Source organism: Jaculus jaculus, chromosome 2 (genome assembly GCF_020740685.1).
Source record: "Jaculus jaculus isolate mJacJac1 chromosome 2, mJacJac1.mat.Y.cur, whole genome shotgun sequence".
NCBI classification, from domain to species: Eukaryota; Metazoa; Chordata; class Mammalia; order Rodentia; family Dipodidae; genus Jaculus; species Jaculus jaculus.
The window spans coordinates 140,931,009-140,952,054 of NC_059103.1; the positions used below are offsets into that span (position 1 = coordinate 140,931,009).

The 21,046-nt window shown below is 44.2% G+C and overlaps 1 protein-coding gene across 1 annotated transcript in view; it reads right to left on the reverse strand.

Moving 5' to 3' along the window:
* Tram1 (translocation associated membrane protein 1) overlaps window positions 1–15,778 on the reverse strand; it is a 38,773-nt gene extending 22,995 nt beyond the window's left edge. Inside the window, exons 1-4 of the mRNA XM_004653295.2 lie at window positions 15,579–15,778; window positions 2,986–3,049; window positions 1,375–1,496; window positions 1,135–1,251 (exon numbers count right to left, since the gene is read on the reverse strand). Coding sequence (XP_004653352.1) covers window positions 1,135–1,251; window positions 1,375–1,496; window positions 2,986–3,049; window positions 15,579–15,701 — 426 coding nt within the window. The 5' untranslated portion in view covers window positions 15,702–15,778. The remainder of the gene's footprint in view (window positions 1–1,134; window positions 1,252–1,374; window positions 1,497–2,985; window positions 3,050–15,578) is intronic.
* Window positions 15,779–21,046: the final 5,268 nt, after the last annotated feature.

Here is a 21,046-nt window from a genome sequence, read left to right on the forward strand (position 1 = left end):
AAAACAAACACATGCCGGGCATGGTGGCTCACACCTTTAATCCCAGCACTTGGGAGGCAGAGGTAGGAGGACTGCCATGAGTTCAAGGCCATCCTGAGACTAGAGTGAATTTCAGGTCAGCCTGAGCTAGAGTGAAAGCCTACCTTGAAAAACCAAAAAAAAAAAAAAAAAAAAAACCCCAACAAAACAAAACACACATACACATGTGAGCAAACCAACATAGGCCAAAACAGTGACGGGGCTTAACAGAGGAGGAGCAAGCTATAGAAGGGATAAATTTTGTCTTATGTAACCAGAGCAGGTCACAATGCTACCAAGTTCATATCCATAAAGCACCATCCTAATCTTTTCCTTAGATCACAGGACGTATTCAGTGAAAATTAGTACATTTGTAATAAAGCACAGCACAACTCCTCCAAAACTAAAGTGACTTTAACAACTTCTGTAGGAAAGAATATATTTAACGAGAATATTTTCTCACAGAAATATAACCCTTATGCTATTTAAAAAAAAACTGAAAATTTTACACAAAAATTTACCTGTATTAAATCAGAAGATAAAATGGGTACATGACTACTGTAAAACTGAGTTATAATCTATTGGTGATGTTGAGTGTTGGATTCTGAAACTATGTCTGTTATCATTTCTGGCATGGTGATTTGAAAGGATGATGTGCCTAGCAATCTCAAAAGAATGTAAACCAGGGAAAGGGATATAAAGTAAGGTATTGTCATTTAATACAAAAGCAGATACTGCCTTCACTCTCCTCATTAGAGTGAGAGAATAAAAGGGGCTGTCTTGCCCGAAAATTTACACATTTTAAACTGTCTGGAAAGCAAATGGACTGTTTCTAAGGGAGGAAATGACAGAAAATATTACAGCTCACATGACCTAGAGATGACAGTCACTGAAATTTTATGCTTTTTGTGAACACAGAGATACCTATAAATGCCTTCAAGATATAACAAATTTATGATGGAAAATGTGGAAGGCTTTTTGAAATACTGAACAGCTTAGCATTTTTTGCTTAATAAAAACTAAGAGGATAATTATTGGAACTCGTGATTGGTTCTAGTTCATTAACATACTATTAGATGAGACAGAAGAACAATGCTGACTGGCAAGCAGACTTACAGAGACTAGAATGAATGTGCCCCAAACACAAGCGAACAGGTAGAATGCACTAAGCTGACCAGATTCATTAAACTTGCTGTGCTTCGTTTTCGAGAAGTGCATTCGTCTGTTAATTTTCTAAAAAGAAAAGCAACTATTAGTAATTAGGAAATGAATTATAAAATATACATAGCATATAACTATCACGGTATGAAGAGCTAATATTTTATAAAACATAGACTTCTGAGAATGTATACTTACATCCAACACATACTCCTGAATTATGGCATGAATAATTATCGCCACTAGCATGTAGAAGAAAACGGTAGCCAAATCTTTGATACCATAGTAATAAAGGGACGCTGATTCAGTAGCTTGTTCTTCTGAAGGCCAAAAAGGACACACACACACAAAAATATATGTAAGATTATAGAAACAGCACCAAGTACAACACAGTTATGAAAACAAGCAGAAGACTAATCCAGCTGAACAGTTCTATAAAATACCACAATAATTTGCTCCTGCACATCGTGACCTCAGTGAGTACCAAATCGGAGGCGGTGGCTACTGTGAAGTCCAAAGCTTCAGAAATTACTTACAAAGACTCAACACATGTTAGTTACAGCCGTCAAAGACCAAATAATGTGACAGGAGGCCACACTCAATTAACTGATAGCCTCCAGGTGGGTAGGTCACAATGACAGTGATGTTTGGTCTATTTCCTACCTTTCTGAGAACTTGTGAAACTTCCTATCTCTATTTCCAAATTTGACAGCATATTCTTAAAATTGCTTTAATTTTTCTAAAGAAATTTTTCTATTAGAAATACTTTCTAATAAAGTATTTGTGAACTGCTGACCCTAGTTCTTGAGTCTTGAGTATGGGACCATTTATGTAAAAGTTTATTCTAACATACTCTTACTAAAACAACAGCATAGTTTATGTAAACCAGTAAATCAAATGTTTAAAAAGCTACATTTAACAACAACAACAACAAAAAAACCTCAGGGTTGTATATCTGATCTTACATTTGAAATAGAAAACCTCAAAGCAGATTTCTTCCCTGAATCTGTTCACAACTCATTAACTACATATCCTGGTCTTTCACTCTACATACCCTATTCACTCACTCATACTAGTGAATCCTACTGTAGTGTTTACTATAAGCAACTTCCCATAACAACATAAGTTTCATACAGCATAATTCGGAAATAAAAGTATAGTTTGGATATGATTACTTGGTAATTCCTAGAGTTTACTGACATTCGCTCTAATCAAAACCGCCAGAGGAAAAACAAACAAAAAACGTAAAGGAAGTTGAAATGGATTATTCTAGTTTCAAATATAGCTTACAGGCCAGAAAACTGAACCTTGACACCTTGGCTGTAAGATACGAAATAAATTTTAAAATATCTGTTCTTAAATTTTTATGAAAAGCAACAAAAAGGTTTTTGGAAGACTTTTGAGACCATTCACAAATTTTTTTTTTTTTTTTTTTTTTGGTTTTTCGAGGTAGGGTCTCACTCTGGCTCAGGCTGACCTGGAATTCACTATGTAGTCTCAGGGTGGCCTCGAACTCTCGGCGATCCTCGTATCTCTGCCTCCCGAGTGCTGGGATTAAAGGCGTGTGCCACCACGCCCGGCTCACAAAAATATTTAATAAATAATAAACATATAAAAACTACATTTCATGTAAGTCGCTGAATAAAAAAATTCAAAATGTCAGATTTTGTATTACAAAAATCATCAAAATAACATAAAGTCTCATCATGAGTGAGACTCGTGGAGATTCCTGCCGAGCTTAGCGTTCACACTTTGCAGAGGGTGCCACTATCCTAGCCAGCTCCAGCCGTGTTCAGGAAAACAACCTACCTGCTGCAGGGATGGTAACATTATACTGAAGGGTAACAAAGATGATAGAAGCTTTTGCTGTTATCTGGAAAAAAAGGAAAAAGATCAAGTAAATTTGTGACTCATTGCCAAGTAAACAGGAGCAAAAAAAAAAAAAAAAAAAAAAAACAGACAAAATTTATCCTCAACTCTAAGAGCCAAAGCACCCTACCTCCTGTGGTACCTTGTCAGGAACAGTGGGAACTCCTGACCGTCAGATTTGGGTAGTTTAGTTCCAATAAACAAAAATTTTTGAAGTAAGGATTCTCTATCATAGAACAGTAAACACAAAATTCCTATGAAGAAAAATGCTGGGGATTAGCAGATGGCTCATTCTGTCAAGCGCTTGCTATGCAAATGTCAGGACCTGGGTTCTGCCCCCCAGTGTCCTGGTACAAGCCAGGAGCCACAGTGATGTGTGGGTGCAGTCCCAGAGCTGGGGGGCAGAGAAAGAACAACCCCGGGACTTGCTGGCTGGCTAGTCTAGCTGAATTAGTGCATTCCAGGTCTAAAATATAAGGGGGAGGGCAACTGAGGAAGATACCCAACCTCACCCTGTGGTCTCCACATGCACACACACATACATGTATGCCCACCTGCACACACGGTGCACAATCACATGAACATGTACACACATACATGAGAAATGTTATTTGTAAATTAATTTTTTAAAAAGCAGATCAGAGTGGAGATAAGAAAGATGGATCAGGGGTTGGAGAGATGGCTCAGCAGTTACAGGCACCTGCTGGCAAAGCCTGACAGTGTAGGTTCAAATCCCCAATACCCACGTAAAGGTAGATGCACAAAGTGGTACATGCGTCTGGAGTTCGTTAGGAGTGGTTAGATGCCCTAGCATACCCTTTCCCTCTCTGTTTCTCTGCTTACCAACAAATTAACAAAAATATTCAAAATAAACAAAAGAAAGATGGATCAGATGAAGGATCTGTATTAATCCCCACACCTGGCTAAGAGGTCCACAGCTGTACTGTCAACATTTACTGGCACCAGAGGCAGTGCCATGCACGAAAGAGTCAAGCAAGGATGAATGGAACATCCCTGATGACGAGGAGCTCAGTCCCAGCAGGACAAGAGAACACTGCAGAGCCAGTGCCAACAGCAAACGCTGTGTGTACTCAGGAGAAAGGGTGAACTTGGCTGTTCTGGAAATGCTTCTCACAGGTAGTGGTGCTGGAGCCGTCTTGCTGAGGTTCACAAGTCGCACCAGGGGTGAGGAAGAGGGCGTACAGGCACACTTGATGGTGTAAAGCCACAGTAAATCTAAGGGCAGGTGTGCAGCACATACATCAGGGACAGGTAGAAGAAAAGTCCCGAAACATCAGCGCCGTGAGAAAGCACCTGATTTTATCATGACTGAGGATTTTAAGGAGGGGTGTTTATGCTCTTTAGAAAGAAAGACTGCAAAATGTAGTCCACTACAAGTACTGCTCACGCCCCCTTGGCCTCTCCACACTCCACGCACAATGATCTAATTATGTTGCATGCTCTCCACTCTACCCACTACAAATCTTTCACTGGATTCCTACCTTTCCAGGATAACATGGCCTTCAACCCGCCCTTCTGCCTCTACGGTCTCAGCTCAAACCATTTCCTCCTGCTTGTTGGCCTTCCACGGAAACCTTAGACTGTTGGGAAACCTTTCCTTTTAGAGCTCAGTTCAATCACATCTCTTCAAGGAAAACTTCTTTCTCCCTTGAGTAGACACGTTCTTGGCAGAGTATCTCAGAGACAAACATGTGGTCTTTTCCTTTAACCACATAATCGAGTGTGACTGTGCTCCTTCCTATCTTACTCATCACTAAAGATGCTCCACAGGCTAGAGAGCCTGGGTTATCTTTCCTGTCACAGTATGTTCAGAACTGAGTGTGGGACCAGGAACATACTAGGCAGCTGAACAATTTTAATGAATAAATATCAGACAAAAGACCAATTAGGGGCTGGAGAGATGGCTTAGCAGTTAAGCGCTTGCCTGTGAAGCCTAAGGACCCCGGTTCGAGGCTCGGTTCCCCAGCTCCCATGTTAGCCAGATGCACAAGGGGGCGCACGCGTCTGGAGTTCGTTTGCAGTGGCTGGAAGCCCTGGCGCGCCCATTCTCTCCCTCTCCCTCTATCTGTCTTTCTCTCTATGTCTGTCGCTCTCAAATAAAAAAAAAAAAAAAAGACCAATTAGAGTAAGCATGCAAGCCATATGTACGACTTCTACAAGAGACTATGAGCAGGTTAGTAAGGCCTGAGCGAAGGCAGTGGTGGTGGGATAGAGGCACTTAATGACACAATTTAAGGCTCAATAAGCAAAAGAGAAGGCACTAGGGATTATTGATGTTTATAGTCTCAACGAATTGGTAAAAAATACTACTAATGAAATGAAGAATACAGGGAAAGATCCTAGCTAAAGATCCGAGTTTCAGGGCTGGGGAGATGGTACAGCGGCTAAGAGCGCTGGCTGCGTAAACATGAAGGTCTATGAGAGCTTTGTTAGTCCAAAGTTCTGTCCCCTCAGCACCCACGTAGACACCCTGCGTAACCCCAGGCCTGTGCATGTGGAGGGGGGTAGAGACCTGAAATCTGTGGGGCTTGCTGGTCAGCCAGTCCTCTTCCAGTTTCAGTGAATCATTTCAAGGAAATATGATGATGAGCAAGTGTCTTCCTCTGGCTTCTGTATGCATGCACACACGTGCACATGCCACACACACGTGCACATACCACACACACGTGCACATACCACACACACAGAAAAAAAAACAACAGGACTTGGAACAACAGATCATACTCAGTGAGCTCACACAATCACAGAAAGTCAAATGCCACATGGTGTCACTCATCTGCAGGTCCTATCCTGGACCGGCTGGAGTTGCTGACATACTGGGTAGACACCTCAAGGCCCAGACAATCGGGATGGAAGGGATTGGGGGGAGGGCAAGGGGAGGGTGGCAGAAAACAAACAAAACTAAATCCAAACTGAATTGGTACCACAGAAACCTTTATCCTTGGAGATGGACTAATAGACATATAACCTTCAATAGGAATAAGGGGAGCACCTGAGAAGATGGGCCTTGTAGAGGGTGAGATGAAGCCTAATCTTATTTTTTTTTTTTTTTTTTTTTTTGGTCTCTGGCCTATAACTCCCAGTATCAGAAATAGGTTGCTACCCACAATAAGCTGTCAGAAAGACCCCAACAACAAAACAGGCTTCTGTCAAAACACTTGATTACACACCTGAGGCAAAAGTTAAGACCCTTTTGCTGAAGACACTATATGCTGCTGACATAGAGCATGGAGAGACCTGGCTGGAATCCAGAAGAAAGCCAGTTAGTTCCCTGACAGCCTGTCTAGTGGTGGAAAGCGCTACATGAGCTTGTGGGGGAAAGTGGCCACCTACAGTCTAAGCAACCAGAGGTCTAAGCTACTCATAAGCAAACACCCTGACAGGTTGTACACACCAGTAGAATAGAGGCACACAGCTTTGGTGGGTAGCCAACAGCTTTCTGAGTGGCTAAGAGATCCAATCAATGTAAAGGAACCCATATCTGAAGTTGGGAACCAGATCAGAATCCTATGGAGACAAAGATTATGCTCTCCAGTGTCAAGCTCTCACTAGTCTTTGGCTAAAAGAAGTGTTATATACATCAAATTCTCCCTAAATTAATAATGCTTATCCCATTTAAACTATGTTGACTTCACTCTCTGTTGGAGAATCTGTTCTTCTTTTTCAGAAGGTAGCAAGACCCAAGGAAGATAAACTACCTCTCACACTTCAGCTGAGCCACAGCTGAAACCACAGAGGAATTGGGGAGACAAGCAAGAGTGCTGCTTCCATGGTGAACCTGACAATCAGCACCAGGGTGAAGGTGACAGACTCTGAGGATACTCAACACCTACCAAAGCAGAGATCCAGAGGCTCCTAAGAGCTCATCACTGGAGTAGACTTAAAACTCACCTACTATGGCTCAGGGAGTTTTGTACAAGAGATAGGAAAGATTGTAAGAGCCACAGGTTAAGACATCATGCTCAGAGGCACTGCCTCCCCCACAAAACCGATTGCTGCTCCCATAACGCATAACCCACAACTCCATGGGGAATACTTGCAACCGAACTGGGAAGGGCTCCCCCAGAGGAATGGGAGCAGGGACGTGGGGAAAGAGGGTACCAAAATATGCTGTGTCCATAGAAAATAGAATGTTAATAACTAAGAAGAAATGTGTAGTGACAGAAAGAGAATGAAGAGCCAGAACCCGTAAAGTTAAGAGAGAGATACTTCAAAACAGGTTTGGATTAACAAAGTCAGTTTCAACAAAGATGTCACAGGACGAGTGTGACAGACCAGATCACTTTAGAAGTCACCACTGGTTACAGCTTGTGTGATGTCAAAAAGTATGAAAAGGAGTACTCAGCACGCAGTCAACCAAAGTCCCACATGGGACGAAATTGTACTTAGCACATGCCAAGTGGAGATTGTGTTGTTATCAGGGAACAAAGGGACACAAAGAGTTTATACAGGGGCAAGGGTAGTGCTAGGAAAAAGAAGTTAAACACAGGACAGTGGACTGAGGATTGGAAAGATATGTTAGAGAGTGTATGACAGTCCCTCTTGAACGTTTCTTCCTAGCTTGTCCTGTACCCTAAATTATTGACATCCAAGTACTTTGAACAGGCATGGTGGCACATGCCTTTAGTCACAGCACTCAGGAAGCTGTAGTAGGAGGATTACCTGAAGTTCAAGGCCAGTCTGGGGTGATACAGTGAGTTCTAGATCAGCCTGGGCTAGAGTGAGACTGCCTCAAAATAAAACAAACCCCACAAATAAAATATAAAATCCAAAGCACTACTTTGGCTACCCCCCCCCCAGTATTTTGGAGGTTCTACATATGCCATGGGGTGTCTTGAGAATGAACGCAAGTTTAAACAGAATTCACTTCTGATTCATATATACCTTATACACAGAGCCTAAAGGTAGTTTCAAAAATACTTTCAGGGCCCCTGTGGTCTGACTGTCATTTGTCAAGAGTTGGGTGTGGAAGTTCCCACTTGTGGACTCACGCTGGTGTTCAAAAAGCTCTAGATTTTGGAGCAATCTGAATTTTGGTATTAGAGAATGAGAAAAGTGGGTTTAAATGGCAAGAAGCTGAAGAAATCTTTACCCAGGCTAGCCTGAACTCCAGATCTTCCTCCCTCAGTGGCCCAAATCCTAAGATTACGTGAATGTACCATCTTGCCAAACTTAACATTTGATAGACTCTCAATTTTCCCTATGGGAGAAAAGGCAATATCACATTGGAGACCTGAGTCATGAGTCACAGGGAAAGGAGATGACTAGAAAAAGCAAAAAGATCACCGGGTGTCATTCTTCACTGAGATGAAAACCGTGATCAGTAATATCAGCATGCACGTATGACTTTTTCTAGTAACTCAGCACTGTGAACTGAGAGACACAGACAGAAAAGGCAGAAACAGCAGGTGTGTCTGCAATTGCGGCACTCAGGAGACCAGCGCGATCATGAACTGGGGGCTAGCCTGGGTCACAAAGACATGGAAAGTGACCAAAAGGTGAAAGGGCAAGAGGAGGAAGAAGAGGAGTGGAGAAGAGAGGAAGCCAAGGCAGAAACAGCAGCCCCTCTCGTTATCCATGGTTTCACTTCTTTGGTTTCAGTTTTCCAGAAGAACAGTATGAACACATTATATGAAAATCTTTTTGAGAATAGTGATGAAACCTTGTGCTGACTCACCGTCCAAACCTTTTGTCCAGTGTATTCACACTGTGCACATGCCCGGCCTGTCAGTGGCTGCCCTGGCAGCACTGTGTTCATGCCACCCTTACGCTGTAGTCCAAGACCTGCGTCGCTGACCTCACTTAGACTCACCATGTACCATCAAACATCACGGCGAGACAGGTCAACACAGTATGACAGGACACCGAGGTCACACTCATGTCACTTTATTACAATATAAATGTTCTATTTTATTATCTATTTTATTATCACGGTTCTTATTCTCTGATTAAACTTTATCATAGGTATGTATGTATGCATGTGAGAAATCCTAGTGCATCCAGAGTGTGGTAATAGATATGCTTCAGGCATCCACTGGGAATGTTAGAACATCTCTTGCTGTGGACAGAGGGCATTCCCTAGAGTCTACAGGAGGCAACAGAAAGCAGTGAGGACACTAGACACAGGAGGACAGGGAAGAGCTTGGTCTACGAACAGAAGTGGCTCCGTGGCAGCAAGATGAGGAGATGAGTTACAAGCAGGTCATCCCTGAACTCGGCCACCCTGGAATTCAAGATCTGGAGAAATCGGCCTGGGTGATGAGAAACAGTCTAGAATATGGCCACTAAAGTGAGGAACTGGAGACAAGTTGAACAGAAAAGTCCAATAAAGTTACTGCTTTAAGGTTTGGGCTGTTCACATTTACTAGAGAATGGCAGCGCGCATTTCCAGGGTAAAACAACTTTCATGTGATTATTTTTAGCAAAGTTGATTGCTTACTAACTTTCATTTACCTTTTACACTTTGTTTAGACGTCATATAAACTCTCCCTTCCCCTCGGCCCCCATATATCCCTGTTTTTGGTTTGTAATATGAGGTCACTTAATACCACAGTGAAGAAAATGTTGTGTTAGAACCCTTTATAAACAACAAATGAAACTCTTCAAAGATAAATATAGTACCAAATTTTTAAAAGCAACAAGAATTAGATTATCCTTTACGCTAGGCCTCCAAATAAAATTAAAATCTGGCCTCCAGCTGGTTTAACATGTGACATGAAACAAAATGAGAGGAGGAAAAATACAAGTTATGCACCTTCCCCAAAAATGCATAGGAAAATGAACTCGTAAATCATTCTCATTGTCATTTCCAGGTATCCCAAGCCTCGCATTTCAGGCAGATAAAATAGTAAGATACATCAGTTTATTTATTTAGATCTAACTTACTACCACTCAAAAAATATTGCGGCATTTGTGACCTCGCATTCATAAATTTGGATCGTTTGCTAGTCTGTGGCAACCTACACACCTGTGTTCCCCAGGAAGTCAACGCCTTTCCACTTCACCAGGGTATATAAATTATTTTTAAAAAGTGAGAAAAGCAATGACAATGTCATTAAGACAGCAATGTTTAAAAATAAAACCTTCTAAACTATACTTAGACAACTGCAGTTGTAAATATCCCCCAAACCTGAAAGGGGCAAACAACCCATAGATTCGTGACCCTGTATCTGGAAATAATTGGGAAAGTCACTTCCTTTAGAAGGAAAGCTTCTCAGTATTTTCATATCTTCCCTCCACCCCCCAGGCAGGTTTGCGACTCTAGCTGAGGCTGACCTAGAACTGCCAGGTAGCTGGTCACCCCAGGCTGGCCTCAAACTCAAGGTCTTCCCAGGGCTGGAACTAAGGGCATATACTCCACACCCACCTCCTTCTCACATTCTTTGTTTAAATCTGCCTAGCTCAAACACGAAGTCATTAATTATATTTGTATATGTAGACAGATAATGGCTAAAAAAAAACAAAAACAAATAAAAATGATTTCCAAGAAGAAATAATAACTCTCTTTTTTTTTTAACTTTGATTTTTTTCCAGGTAGGTCTCATTCTAGGCAAAGATGACCTGGAATTCACTATGTAGTCTCAGGCTGGCCTCTGTGAACCTCTGCCTCCCGAGTGCTGGGATCAAAGGCATGCGCCACCATGCTCAGCACAATACCTTCTTTTTAAACATATTTATTTAGTCATTTGATGAGGGGAGGGAGAGAGAGAGAGAGGGTGAGTATGGGTACACTAGGGCTTCTTGCCTCTGCAAACAAACTTCAGACACATGGGTCGCTTTGTACATTTGGCTTTACTGGGTACTGGGGAAACTGAATCTGGGCCAACAGGCTTTATTTACAAACAAGTACCTTTGACCACTGAGCCATCTCCCTAGTCCCAATACCTTCTAGTAGGCCAAACAGGAAACTAGGTATTAATCCAATAAGGCTCATTTGACAGACAAAGAAGCAAATACACAAATGACCCAACTTGAACAAGGATCCCTTTAACTGCAAAGTCCGTACTTTTCTAGCCCAGCTACCTGCTTCATGTGCCTAGAGTACAGTCTGCCATTCCGCTTTGAGTTCACCATAAACCCTCTCGCATTTCTTCAACATACTACACAAAAGCTCAACAGCTCAGTAACCTACCAACTTCTCTGTTATTTCAGCACACATGCTGTACTTCTGTAATTATATTAACTGAGATTCAACAGCAATTACTTCAAAAAGCACACAGCAAAGCTCATCAACTTGCTACCTTCCCTATCAGACAGCATGTGTTTAGAGCCTCAGTTTTAACATATGTTAAGAAAAGTGAATAATTTGTACAGACTTCCCTCTTCCCTGGCTAAAGGCACTTGATTACAAAGCTTGCCTACCTGGATTTGATTCCACAGTGCCATGAAAGCCAGATGCAGGACATGGTGCATGTCTGAGGTTCATTATCAGCGTCAAGAGGCTCTGGCACACCCATATTCTCTCACTCAAGTAAATAAATGGCACATGCCATTAATCCCAGCACTCAGGAGGCAGAGGTAGGAGGACTGCCGTGAGTTCAAGGCTACCCTAAGACTACAGAGGGAATTCCAGGTCAGCCTGAACTAGAGTGAGACCCTACTTCAAAAAAGCAAAAATACATAGATAAATTTAACAAAAACACTACTATTGACATAAAGGTGGAAATTCACATACTTAAAAAAAAAAGATCATTAACGGAACCAATAATCAGTAGCAGAGGCCCATAAGCTAGAAAAAGGCTATAAGGGAGGGAGGAGAAGGAAGGTCTTAAGAGAATGGTACTGTATATATGTAAGTTGAAGAACAGATTACAGGGAGGGGAAAGGCCTAAACAAGGTCAGGGGAAGAGACTGTATAAAAGAAAGATTGGGGGGCATCAATCAAAATTCAAGATATTCTGAATAAGACACATGAAAATCTACTTTTTAAAATAATGGCACATCCAGAAGCCATAGATTGTTACTAGAAAATTTTCAGTGCCTGGGATGGGAGTCATAGGCCAGGGATGTCTATGCTGCCTCCAAGCATTATAGGCTATTGCCAAGGCCCTTGGTTCCCCATGAGAAAGAGATGGTAAGATCCTATTGCTGAAGATGTCACATGCCTGAGCAGCAAAGTCATTGAGAAAACAAGGTGGTGCTGAGCAGAAAAAACCTTCTCCCTGTAGCCCAGCCAACTGGAAGCTGGAAAAAGCTGCACTGTATGTAGTCTTATGGGAGACAGAAGTCATCAGTGGTGAAAACAATGGATACTGGAAGCCTCAAGTGTGGCCAGATAGGCCAAATGTCTGAACAAGTACAATAGTGGCATGTCTGCTCTGGGGAAAACCAACTACTCTCTAATTGGACTGAAGGCCCACTCTATGGGAGGGAATACATGCCTGGTAGTGAAAACCTAATCAAAAGCCTATAGCAGGAGAGGTCATGAGCTTTAGGGGTATGTAGCCTGCTCGTGTCTGGATAAATGCACATATTACTCTCACAAAAGTGCCCTGAAATCACTACACTTAATGTACATACTCATATATTAATGTTACTCTCAATTCTCATTAGAGAAGCTTCTCTTTTCAGTGGCAATGACCCAAAAGGCAACATAATGCTGAGAAGAAGGGACAGAGAAGTGTTCAGAACTGAAACATCTCATACCCTCCAAGGCTCAGGGTCCACAGCAGAAGAGGTGGCAGAAAGAATGTAAGAGCCAAAGGAAGGGTACCACTCCCTACGTAGAACTGTCCAGAAAGAATTTGGCCTCAATATCCAAGACCTCACAGTGCCTAGCAATATCCACACAAGACCCTCATAATGGATGAGAAAAAGATGATGACATCAAATTAAAAGAGAGACTAATGGCCAGAGGGAGGGGATATGATGGAGAGCAGAGCTATGAAGGAGAAAGTGGGGGAGGGGAGGGAAATATCATGGTTTTCTCACTGTAAGTATAGAAGTTGTCAATAAAAAAATGTATATATATAATAAAAAAAGAATAAAAAAAGGGTATGAGTGGTGAAATTCAACTGGTAAATACAGCAAAAGACTGAAACAGTTACATAAAAACAAAGTTATAGTATTTAAGTGTCAGAATTTTTAATTTCTATTTCACTTTATTCAAAGTATTATAAATATGCTTTACAGATTATGGTACCCCTAAATTAGGTCTTTAAAGTTAGGACATTTTTTTATTTTAAAAAAAGTTTTTGGCACCCAATGTGGGGCACAAACCCACACCCCGAGATTAAGAGTCTCATGCTCCACTGAGTACCTTTGTGGATATGTGTGTGTGTGGGGGGGGGGGGCTCCTCACCATTAACAAATGGGAATAATACCAAAATAAAGTGGTTCTCAGAATTAATGTAAAAACACACCTGGCAGAAACTTTTTCTCATTTTTCAGCTTTGTCTTGCTAAGAAAAGCTAGTTTAAAGTCAGGAATTCTTATTATATAGAGATGGAATACAGCAAGTAACACAGAATTGTTCAATGTATACGTAAAAGTACTTATTATTTTCTTTCAAGGCAAGGTCTCACTCTAGGCCAGTCTGATGTGGCATTCACTATGTAGCCCCAGGCTGGCCTCCAACTCAGGGTGATACACCTACCTGTGTTTCCTGAGTGCTAGGATAAAAGGGTGTGTGCCACTATGCTCCACTACTATTTTTTCTTTGTTTCTGTTTTGAGCTGGCCCTGCTATGTAGCCTAGCCTGGCCTGGAACTCACTATGTAGTTCAGGCTGGCCTTGCACTCAATTCATCTGCTTTAGCGTCCACAGTGCTGGGGTTACAGGCATGTGCCCCAAACGACTTCTGGTTAAAGTATTACTTTTAATAACAAAGTGGAATACACACACACACACACAATGCTGAACACTTCTGAATTTATTATTTGTGTGTGTGTGTGTGCGCGTGCGTGCGTGCGCATGCACACGCTGCAGCTGCCTTTGGTACATGCTAAACAAAGCAAGCACTGGGCACCGGGGGGATAAGTCAGTGACAGGGCACTTGCCTAACCTGTGCCTTAACCTGCTCTGGGCCCTGGGTTCGATCTCCAACAAATAATTAACTAAAGCAGGCATTCTACCACAGAGTTATTCACCCCACTGTGAAACTGACAGATGTTTTCATGCCATACTGTCTGATACTTGAGACAGCAGCTGTGAGAAGTACAAACGATTTCCACTTCTTTATCAAGGGCAGATAAGTCTTGCCTTTGGCTGACCTAGTGAGTCTGTGACACGTCAGTTTTCCTTCTATGTTCTCTTCAACTATACCTGCTACCTCCCTGGTAGTGGCTTCAACCATATGTGTCACTATGAGGAAAAATGTATTCCAAGAGAAGCAAAAATAAAGCAGTCAGTTATCCAGTAACAGCTTTTTAAAAATCCCTTAAATGGGCTCGATTTATGCAAAACAAAACCTATTCAACTTCTGGTCACCAGCAATCTCTCCTCCCAGTTTTTCTCACTTTCAATCTTATCTTTAAAGCACTGTTGTAGACAGTGGAAATTCAGACTAGTAAAAAAAAAAATCAATGAAAATCTTTACTGTGACTAGGTTACATGGCAGTGGGAGAGAAAACAAAATAATAAATAAGCAAAACAATCGGTACATTTCATGAGACACAGAAGCTTGTAGATAGAAATTATAAAGGAAAAGAAAAGAAGTGGGCGGATGTACTGGAGAGGGAAGGAGGGAGGAGAAAAAAAAAACCCGTAGGATGTTACAGGTTCTCCTTGCAAAGTTTATTACCCACATTCAACAGCTGTTAAATAAGTCATCAAAATACTAGATCTGTGGGAAGAGAATTTACACACTCCTGACATTCTCCTCGTCTGCAGCTTCAGCTCCTCGGCACAGCTGTTAAGGATGGCTCAGTCCTTGTTTCTTTAAGGGAGGCAAAAGCAAGAAGTGTCAGGACAGAAAGTTGGGAAAAGTGGTGGTAAGGGAAGCGTTTAAACCACCAGTGTGAGTGTGAGTGTGTGCGTGTGCGTGTGTGTGCGCGCGCGCCCGGCGGTCCCCGCCCTCCGCAGGCAGCAGCCTCGGCGCTCGGTCGGGGTCGCACGCCCCCCCACCACCACGTCGGTACCTCCGGGGGTCCCGGCTCCCCGGTACCCCAGTCCCGGGGCGGGCCGAACGTTATACCCCAGGGCCGCGATGGGCCGGGCCCCCCGATCCGCCCACCGCGCCGGGCCGCCCCCGCCCGCCCGCCGGCCCCTCGCCGGCTGCCACGTAACCCTTCGCGGGAACCAGGAACTGCGCGGCCGGCCGGCGGGCGGGGGCGGCGGCGGCGGGGGTCCCCGGCGACGCGCTGCCGACCCCGCACTGCCCCGGCGGGCGGCGGAGAGGCCCGCGGGGGAGGACTCCGCATCGCCGCGCCGGCCGCGGGCGGTAGGGCGCCGGCGGGCACCGGGCCCGGGCCGGGGCACCCAAGGGTCTCCGAGCGCCCCTCCACCCCTCCCGGACGCCGCGGCCGACGATCGAGCCCCGGAGCCCCGGCGGTGGAGAAGCAGGGCGGGCTCACCTCGAACATGAGCCCCAGCAGGAAGACCATGGCCAGGCAGGAGACGATGTCCGCGTGATTCTGCAGGATGAATTCGTGGCTCAGCACGGGCGGGCTCTTGTTGCTCTTCTTGCGAATCGCCATGGTGGGGCCGCCGCCTGTGCCTGCAGGTGCTCCCTCCGCCCGGCTCCGCGCGCTCCAGCTGCTCACCGCCGCCCCGCCGCCGCCTCCCCCCGGCTGCTCCTCACAGCCCCGCCGCCGCAGCCGCTCGCTGGGGCTTCACTTCCCATCCCACAGCCAGTACGCAGCCGCCGGGGCCGCCCGGAAAAAAAAAAAAAAAAAAAAAAAAAGCATTTAAAAAAAAAAAGCGAGCCCGCAGCGGGGGTGAGCATGCGCACCGGAGACGCCGCTTGCTCCGGCCTAGCGGCTCCCGGCCAAGCCTACAGCGCCCCCTGCGGCCCGGAGGCCGCCAGACCGGAGCCGAGCCGGGAGTTAAGAGTCGGTTGAGGCTCGAGCTTCCTGGTTTACGAGAGTAACCCTCTCCCCCCCCCCCGCCCCCCGTGCATTGGCGGTCATGTGCCTTCCGGGCCTGCCACCGTGGTTCTGAGTGCCAAAAACTTGCTTCCACACTGATGGGCAGTTGTGTAAGCGACTGCTACCTACCAGAAAATCTGTAGCTACTACCATTGCCTGACCACACATGCAGCCCAGTCGGCTTTGAACATCTGCCTTAAAGGGTATCTGAGAGGCAAGGCGTGGTGGTGCACACCTGTATTCCCAGCATAGGAGGCTGAGGTGGGGGAGAGTAGTGAGTTCGAGAATAACTAGGGTTACATGGTAAGATATGTAAGATGTAAACATAGCATCAAGCCGGGCATAGTGGTGGGGGCCTTTAATCCCAACACTCCGGAGGCTGAGGTAAGAGGATGGCTGTGAGTTCAAGGGCAGCGTGAGACTACAAAGTGAATTTCAGGTCAGCCTGGACTAGTGTGAGACCCTATATCAACCCCTCCCCCAAAATATTACATGAGAATTAAAAACTTATTTACCTCACTTAAACATTTTTTGTGGACTTTTTTTAAAATTTTTTTTTTTAAATTTATTTGAGAGTGACAGACACAGAGAGACAGATAGAGGGAGAGAGAGAGAATGGGCGCGCCAGGGCTTCCAGCCTCTGCAAACGAACTCCAGACGCGTGCGCCCCCTTGTGCATCTGGCTAACGTGGGACCTGGGGAACCGAGCCTCGAACCGGGGTCCTTAGGCTTCACAGGCAAGCGCTTAACCGCTAAGCCATCTCTCCAGCCCTTTTTGTGGACTTTTTATATTTGCCTACTCATCCCCACATGCATTAGGCCGCCCGCTGAAGATGTGCAGTCCGTTTGGATTTATTGTTTCGTATTTACTACTAATAACGCTTCTTATGTATTTATGTATCCATTTACTCAAGGATATATTTTGGGAGTCAAGCATGTGGCAGGCACTGGAGATTCAGAGTTCACGGAAAAACTCAAGGCAGGGTCTCATTCTATCTAGCCCAGGCTGACCTGGTAGTCACTAATGTAGTCTCAGACTGGCCTCAAATTCTCAGCGGTCCTCCTACCTGGGCCTCCTGGGTGCTGGGATTAAAGGTGTGGGCCTGACAAATTATTTTAAGTTGATTTTCATTCTAGTGTGAGAAGAGACTCTTTAAACAATATTTGGAAAGTCAGACATGTTAGAGTTGAGGGTCCAGAGAAAGTAAAGGGAACAGGGAAAGCATGAGGAACCTGCATTTGCCTAAAAGACTTCAAGTGGTACAGGAAGCAAGTCACGTGAGTTCCATCTATAAAATGAAAACAAAAAAAGTGTCATTTACTTAGTAATTAAGTGAGATGCTTCAAAGGAAGGGCTTAGCAGAGAATAAGGGTTCTAAATTTAGTTAGCTATTGTTATTTTCATTTCTGGGTAATTGTGAGTTTCACTTCCTCTCAGATCATATATATATATATATATATATATATATATATATATATATATATATAAATGTCATTTCTAGCAGGCTCAACATTGTTCACTGCTTTCTCTTTCCCTTCATGGTAAGCCAGCTTGAGTAAATTTTTTTGTTGTGATCTGACATGTCTACTAAAACAATCCTGGGCCTAACCCTTGCCCCCTGACATTTTACCCTACCTCCCTACCCCCTTCTCAAGCTGTGGCGCTAAGGTGGCATGCTCTCTTAAACTCTTTTCTGCCTTTGTGCCAATTACTACTTTGCTTGGAATGTTTCCTTGTCATTTCATACGCCTGGAGGAGTCGCTGAGAAACAGTGTATACTAGCAGTGTTAGGGTGTGGATGCCAAACGAAGCCAGGGCTGATGAGGGGATTGGAGGTGGGAAAAGCTCCAGGAAGAGAGGCTTAGTTGAAGGAAGCATAATGGGGGGGCCTTTCCTTTGTTGTTTTGCTTTTTGTTTTGTTCTGTTCTTTTAGACCGGATTTTATTCTAGCTCAGGTGGCCTTGAACACACTGCAATCCTGACTTGGCCACCTGAGTGCTGAGGTTAGAAGGTGGGAGCCATCACACCTGCTTGGGGGTGTATGCTGCCCTCCGCTTCTGGCTTGACTTCTCCCTTGCTCCCTTGTTTTTCATCCTCCTCTCTCACTACTTCTTGGCTGCTTTGTGGTGAGCAGCTTGGTTCCACCGTGCCTTGCCCTACACCATAATGTTCTGCATTACCATAAGTCCAATGTGATGGGGCCAACAAATCATGCGCCAAAAATCTTTTCTCCATTTTTTTGCTTTGGTAAATTATGAAGAACTTATTTTAAGCAGGTAGAAGTAAGAAAGAGGGAAAGCAGGCAAGCTTTCAAGCTGGGAGAAGTTTTCCCCTCCCAACGGGAAGGGGTCCCCAGAGAGAGAAAAACGTGGAAAAAATCCCCTTTCTTCCTTTTATGTTGTTTCTGTCAGATACTGTGTCACACTGACAGAAAGCTGATTCACGCAACCAGCCACTCTGCTTTCACTTGTGTCATCCTGGCAACCACCTATTTTCTGTCTCTCTGTATTTGCCTATTTAGACATTTCATGTACATTGAGTTATGGTATTTTGCCTTTTTTATTTCATTCCTGACAATATTTTCTTGGGCTGAGGAGATACCTGTGAACAAAGCACTTCCTGTACAAGTCTGAGTACCCAAGTTCAGATCCCCAGAACCCACCACATAAGAGCCGGATGCTGTGGCTGCCATCCGTAGTCCAAGTGTTCCTACTGTGAGAAGGGAGGCAGAGACGGGAGAATCTGCTAGAAGCTCACACATCAGCTGGCCTGGTGAAACAGCCCTGAACAACAAGAATGAAAGACAGTGCCTCAAGTAAGGTGGAAAGAGATGATGGGCCCCTGAAATTACCCTCAGATGCCCCACAGGTGCCGTGGTATGCCACACAGGTGCCGGGGTATGCACATGCTTGCATCCAAGCACATAAACACACACATACGAACACACAAAGATAGTATTTCCAAGTTCAACCGTGTTGTAGCATGTATCAGCACTTCATCCCTTTTAATAGTCAATATTTTATTGTTTGATGTCTTAACCATAATTGCCATTGATGTAGATTTGGGTTGTACCTTTTGACTATCTTTTATATTTAATTTATTTTTTTATTGACAACTTCCATAATTGTAGACAATAACCCATGGTAATTCCCTCCCTCCCCCCACTTTCCCCTTTGGAACTCCACTCTACATCATAACCCTCCCCCCCTCAACTGGTCTCCCTTTTATTTTGATGTCATCATCTTTTCCTCTTATTATGATGTCTTGTGTAGGCAGTGTCAGGCTTACTGTGAGGTCATGGACATCCAGGCCATTTTGTGTCTGGAGGAAGCACGTTGTAAGGAGTCCTACCCTTCCTTTGGCTCTTACATTCTTTCTGCCACCTCTTCTGCAATGGACCCCGAGCCTTGGAAGGTGTGATAGAGGTGTTTCAGTGCTGAGCACTCCTCTGTCACTTCTCAGCCCCCTGTTTTTATTTTTTTAATCTCTGAAGTAATCCTTCAAAGTTATTGAGAAGCCTGAATGAGGGAACACAGGCAAAGTGACTGACATTTGATAATCTCAGCTATTGGCAGCAACTGTTAGTAGACAAACAGTAATCACTGGGTGGAATGAGAGCACACTAATGCTGGGGCTGGAAGCCAAGGCCTTGCACACGCTAGACAAGTGCTCGACCAATGAGCTACATCCACAGCCCAGTGAACACACTTTGGGTTTAGTAAAAAGAGCTCTTTAATGTCTCACACCTATAATCTGAGCACGCAGGAAGCCAAGGCAGAGGATTGTCACAAGTTAAAGCCTGAACTAGGCAGTGAGTGCTAGGCCAGTTTGGGCTGTAGAGTGAGACCTTGTCTCAAAAACAAACAAGCCAGGTGTGGTGGCACACCCCTTTAATCCCAGCACTTGGGAGGCAGAGGTAGGAGGATCGCTGTGAGTTCGAGGCCAGCCTGAGACTACATAGTGAGTGCCAGGTCAGTTTGGGCTAGAGCGAGACCCCCCCAAAAAGTAAAGTAAAATTAAAAAATCAAAACAAATAAACAGCTGGTTATGGTGGTGCACGCCTTTGATCCCAGGACTCAGGAGGCCAATGTAGGAGGATCAATGTGAGTTTGAGGCCAGCCTGAAACTACACAGTGAATTCCAGGTCAGCCTGGGCTATAGTGAATCCCTAGTTCAACAAACAACAACAACAACAACAAAAAAGGATAGCTGGAGAGATAGCTCAGTGGTTAAGACACTTGTCTACAAAGCCTAATGACCCAAGTTTGATTCCTCAGTACCCACATAAAGCCAGATACACAAAGTGGCACATGTGTCTGGAGTTTACAGCAGCTTGAGGTCCTGGCATGCCCATTCTCCCTCTTTATCTCTCTCTGCTTACAAATAAATAACAGTAAAATATAAATAAACACCTTCATGGTTGAATAATCTGAAGAGGAAGTGGGTTGTCCCTGGAGAAGATGAGGTGATGAGGCTCCTGTCGGTGGAGGTTGACAAATCTAGGTGAACAATGACATGGACTACAAATAATTCTGATTTTTTTTTTTTTGAGGCAGGATCTTGCTCCAGCCCAGCTCAGGCTGACCTGGAATTCACTATGTAGTCTCAGGCTGGTGTGTGCTAGCATGCTTGGTATTTTGTTTGTTTGTTTGTTTGTTTTGCTTTTTGAAGTAGAGTCTCACTTTAGCTCAGGCTGACCTGGAATGCACTATGTAGTTTCAGGCTGGCCTCAATCTCATAGTGATCCTCCTACCTCTGCCTCCCAAGTGCTGGGATGCAAAGTGTACACCACCATGCTTGACCATCCATTTTTTTGCTTGTTTTTTTGAGGTAGGTTCTTGCTCTAACTCAGGCTGACCTGAAATTAATCTCAGGCTGGCCTTGAATTCACAGTATTCCTCCTACCTCAGCCTCCCTAGTGCTGCTATTATTACTATTATTATTGTTAGCAACT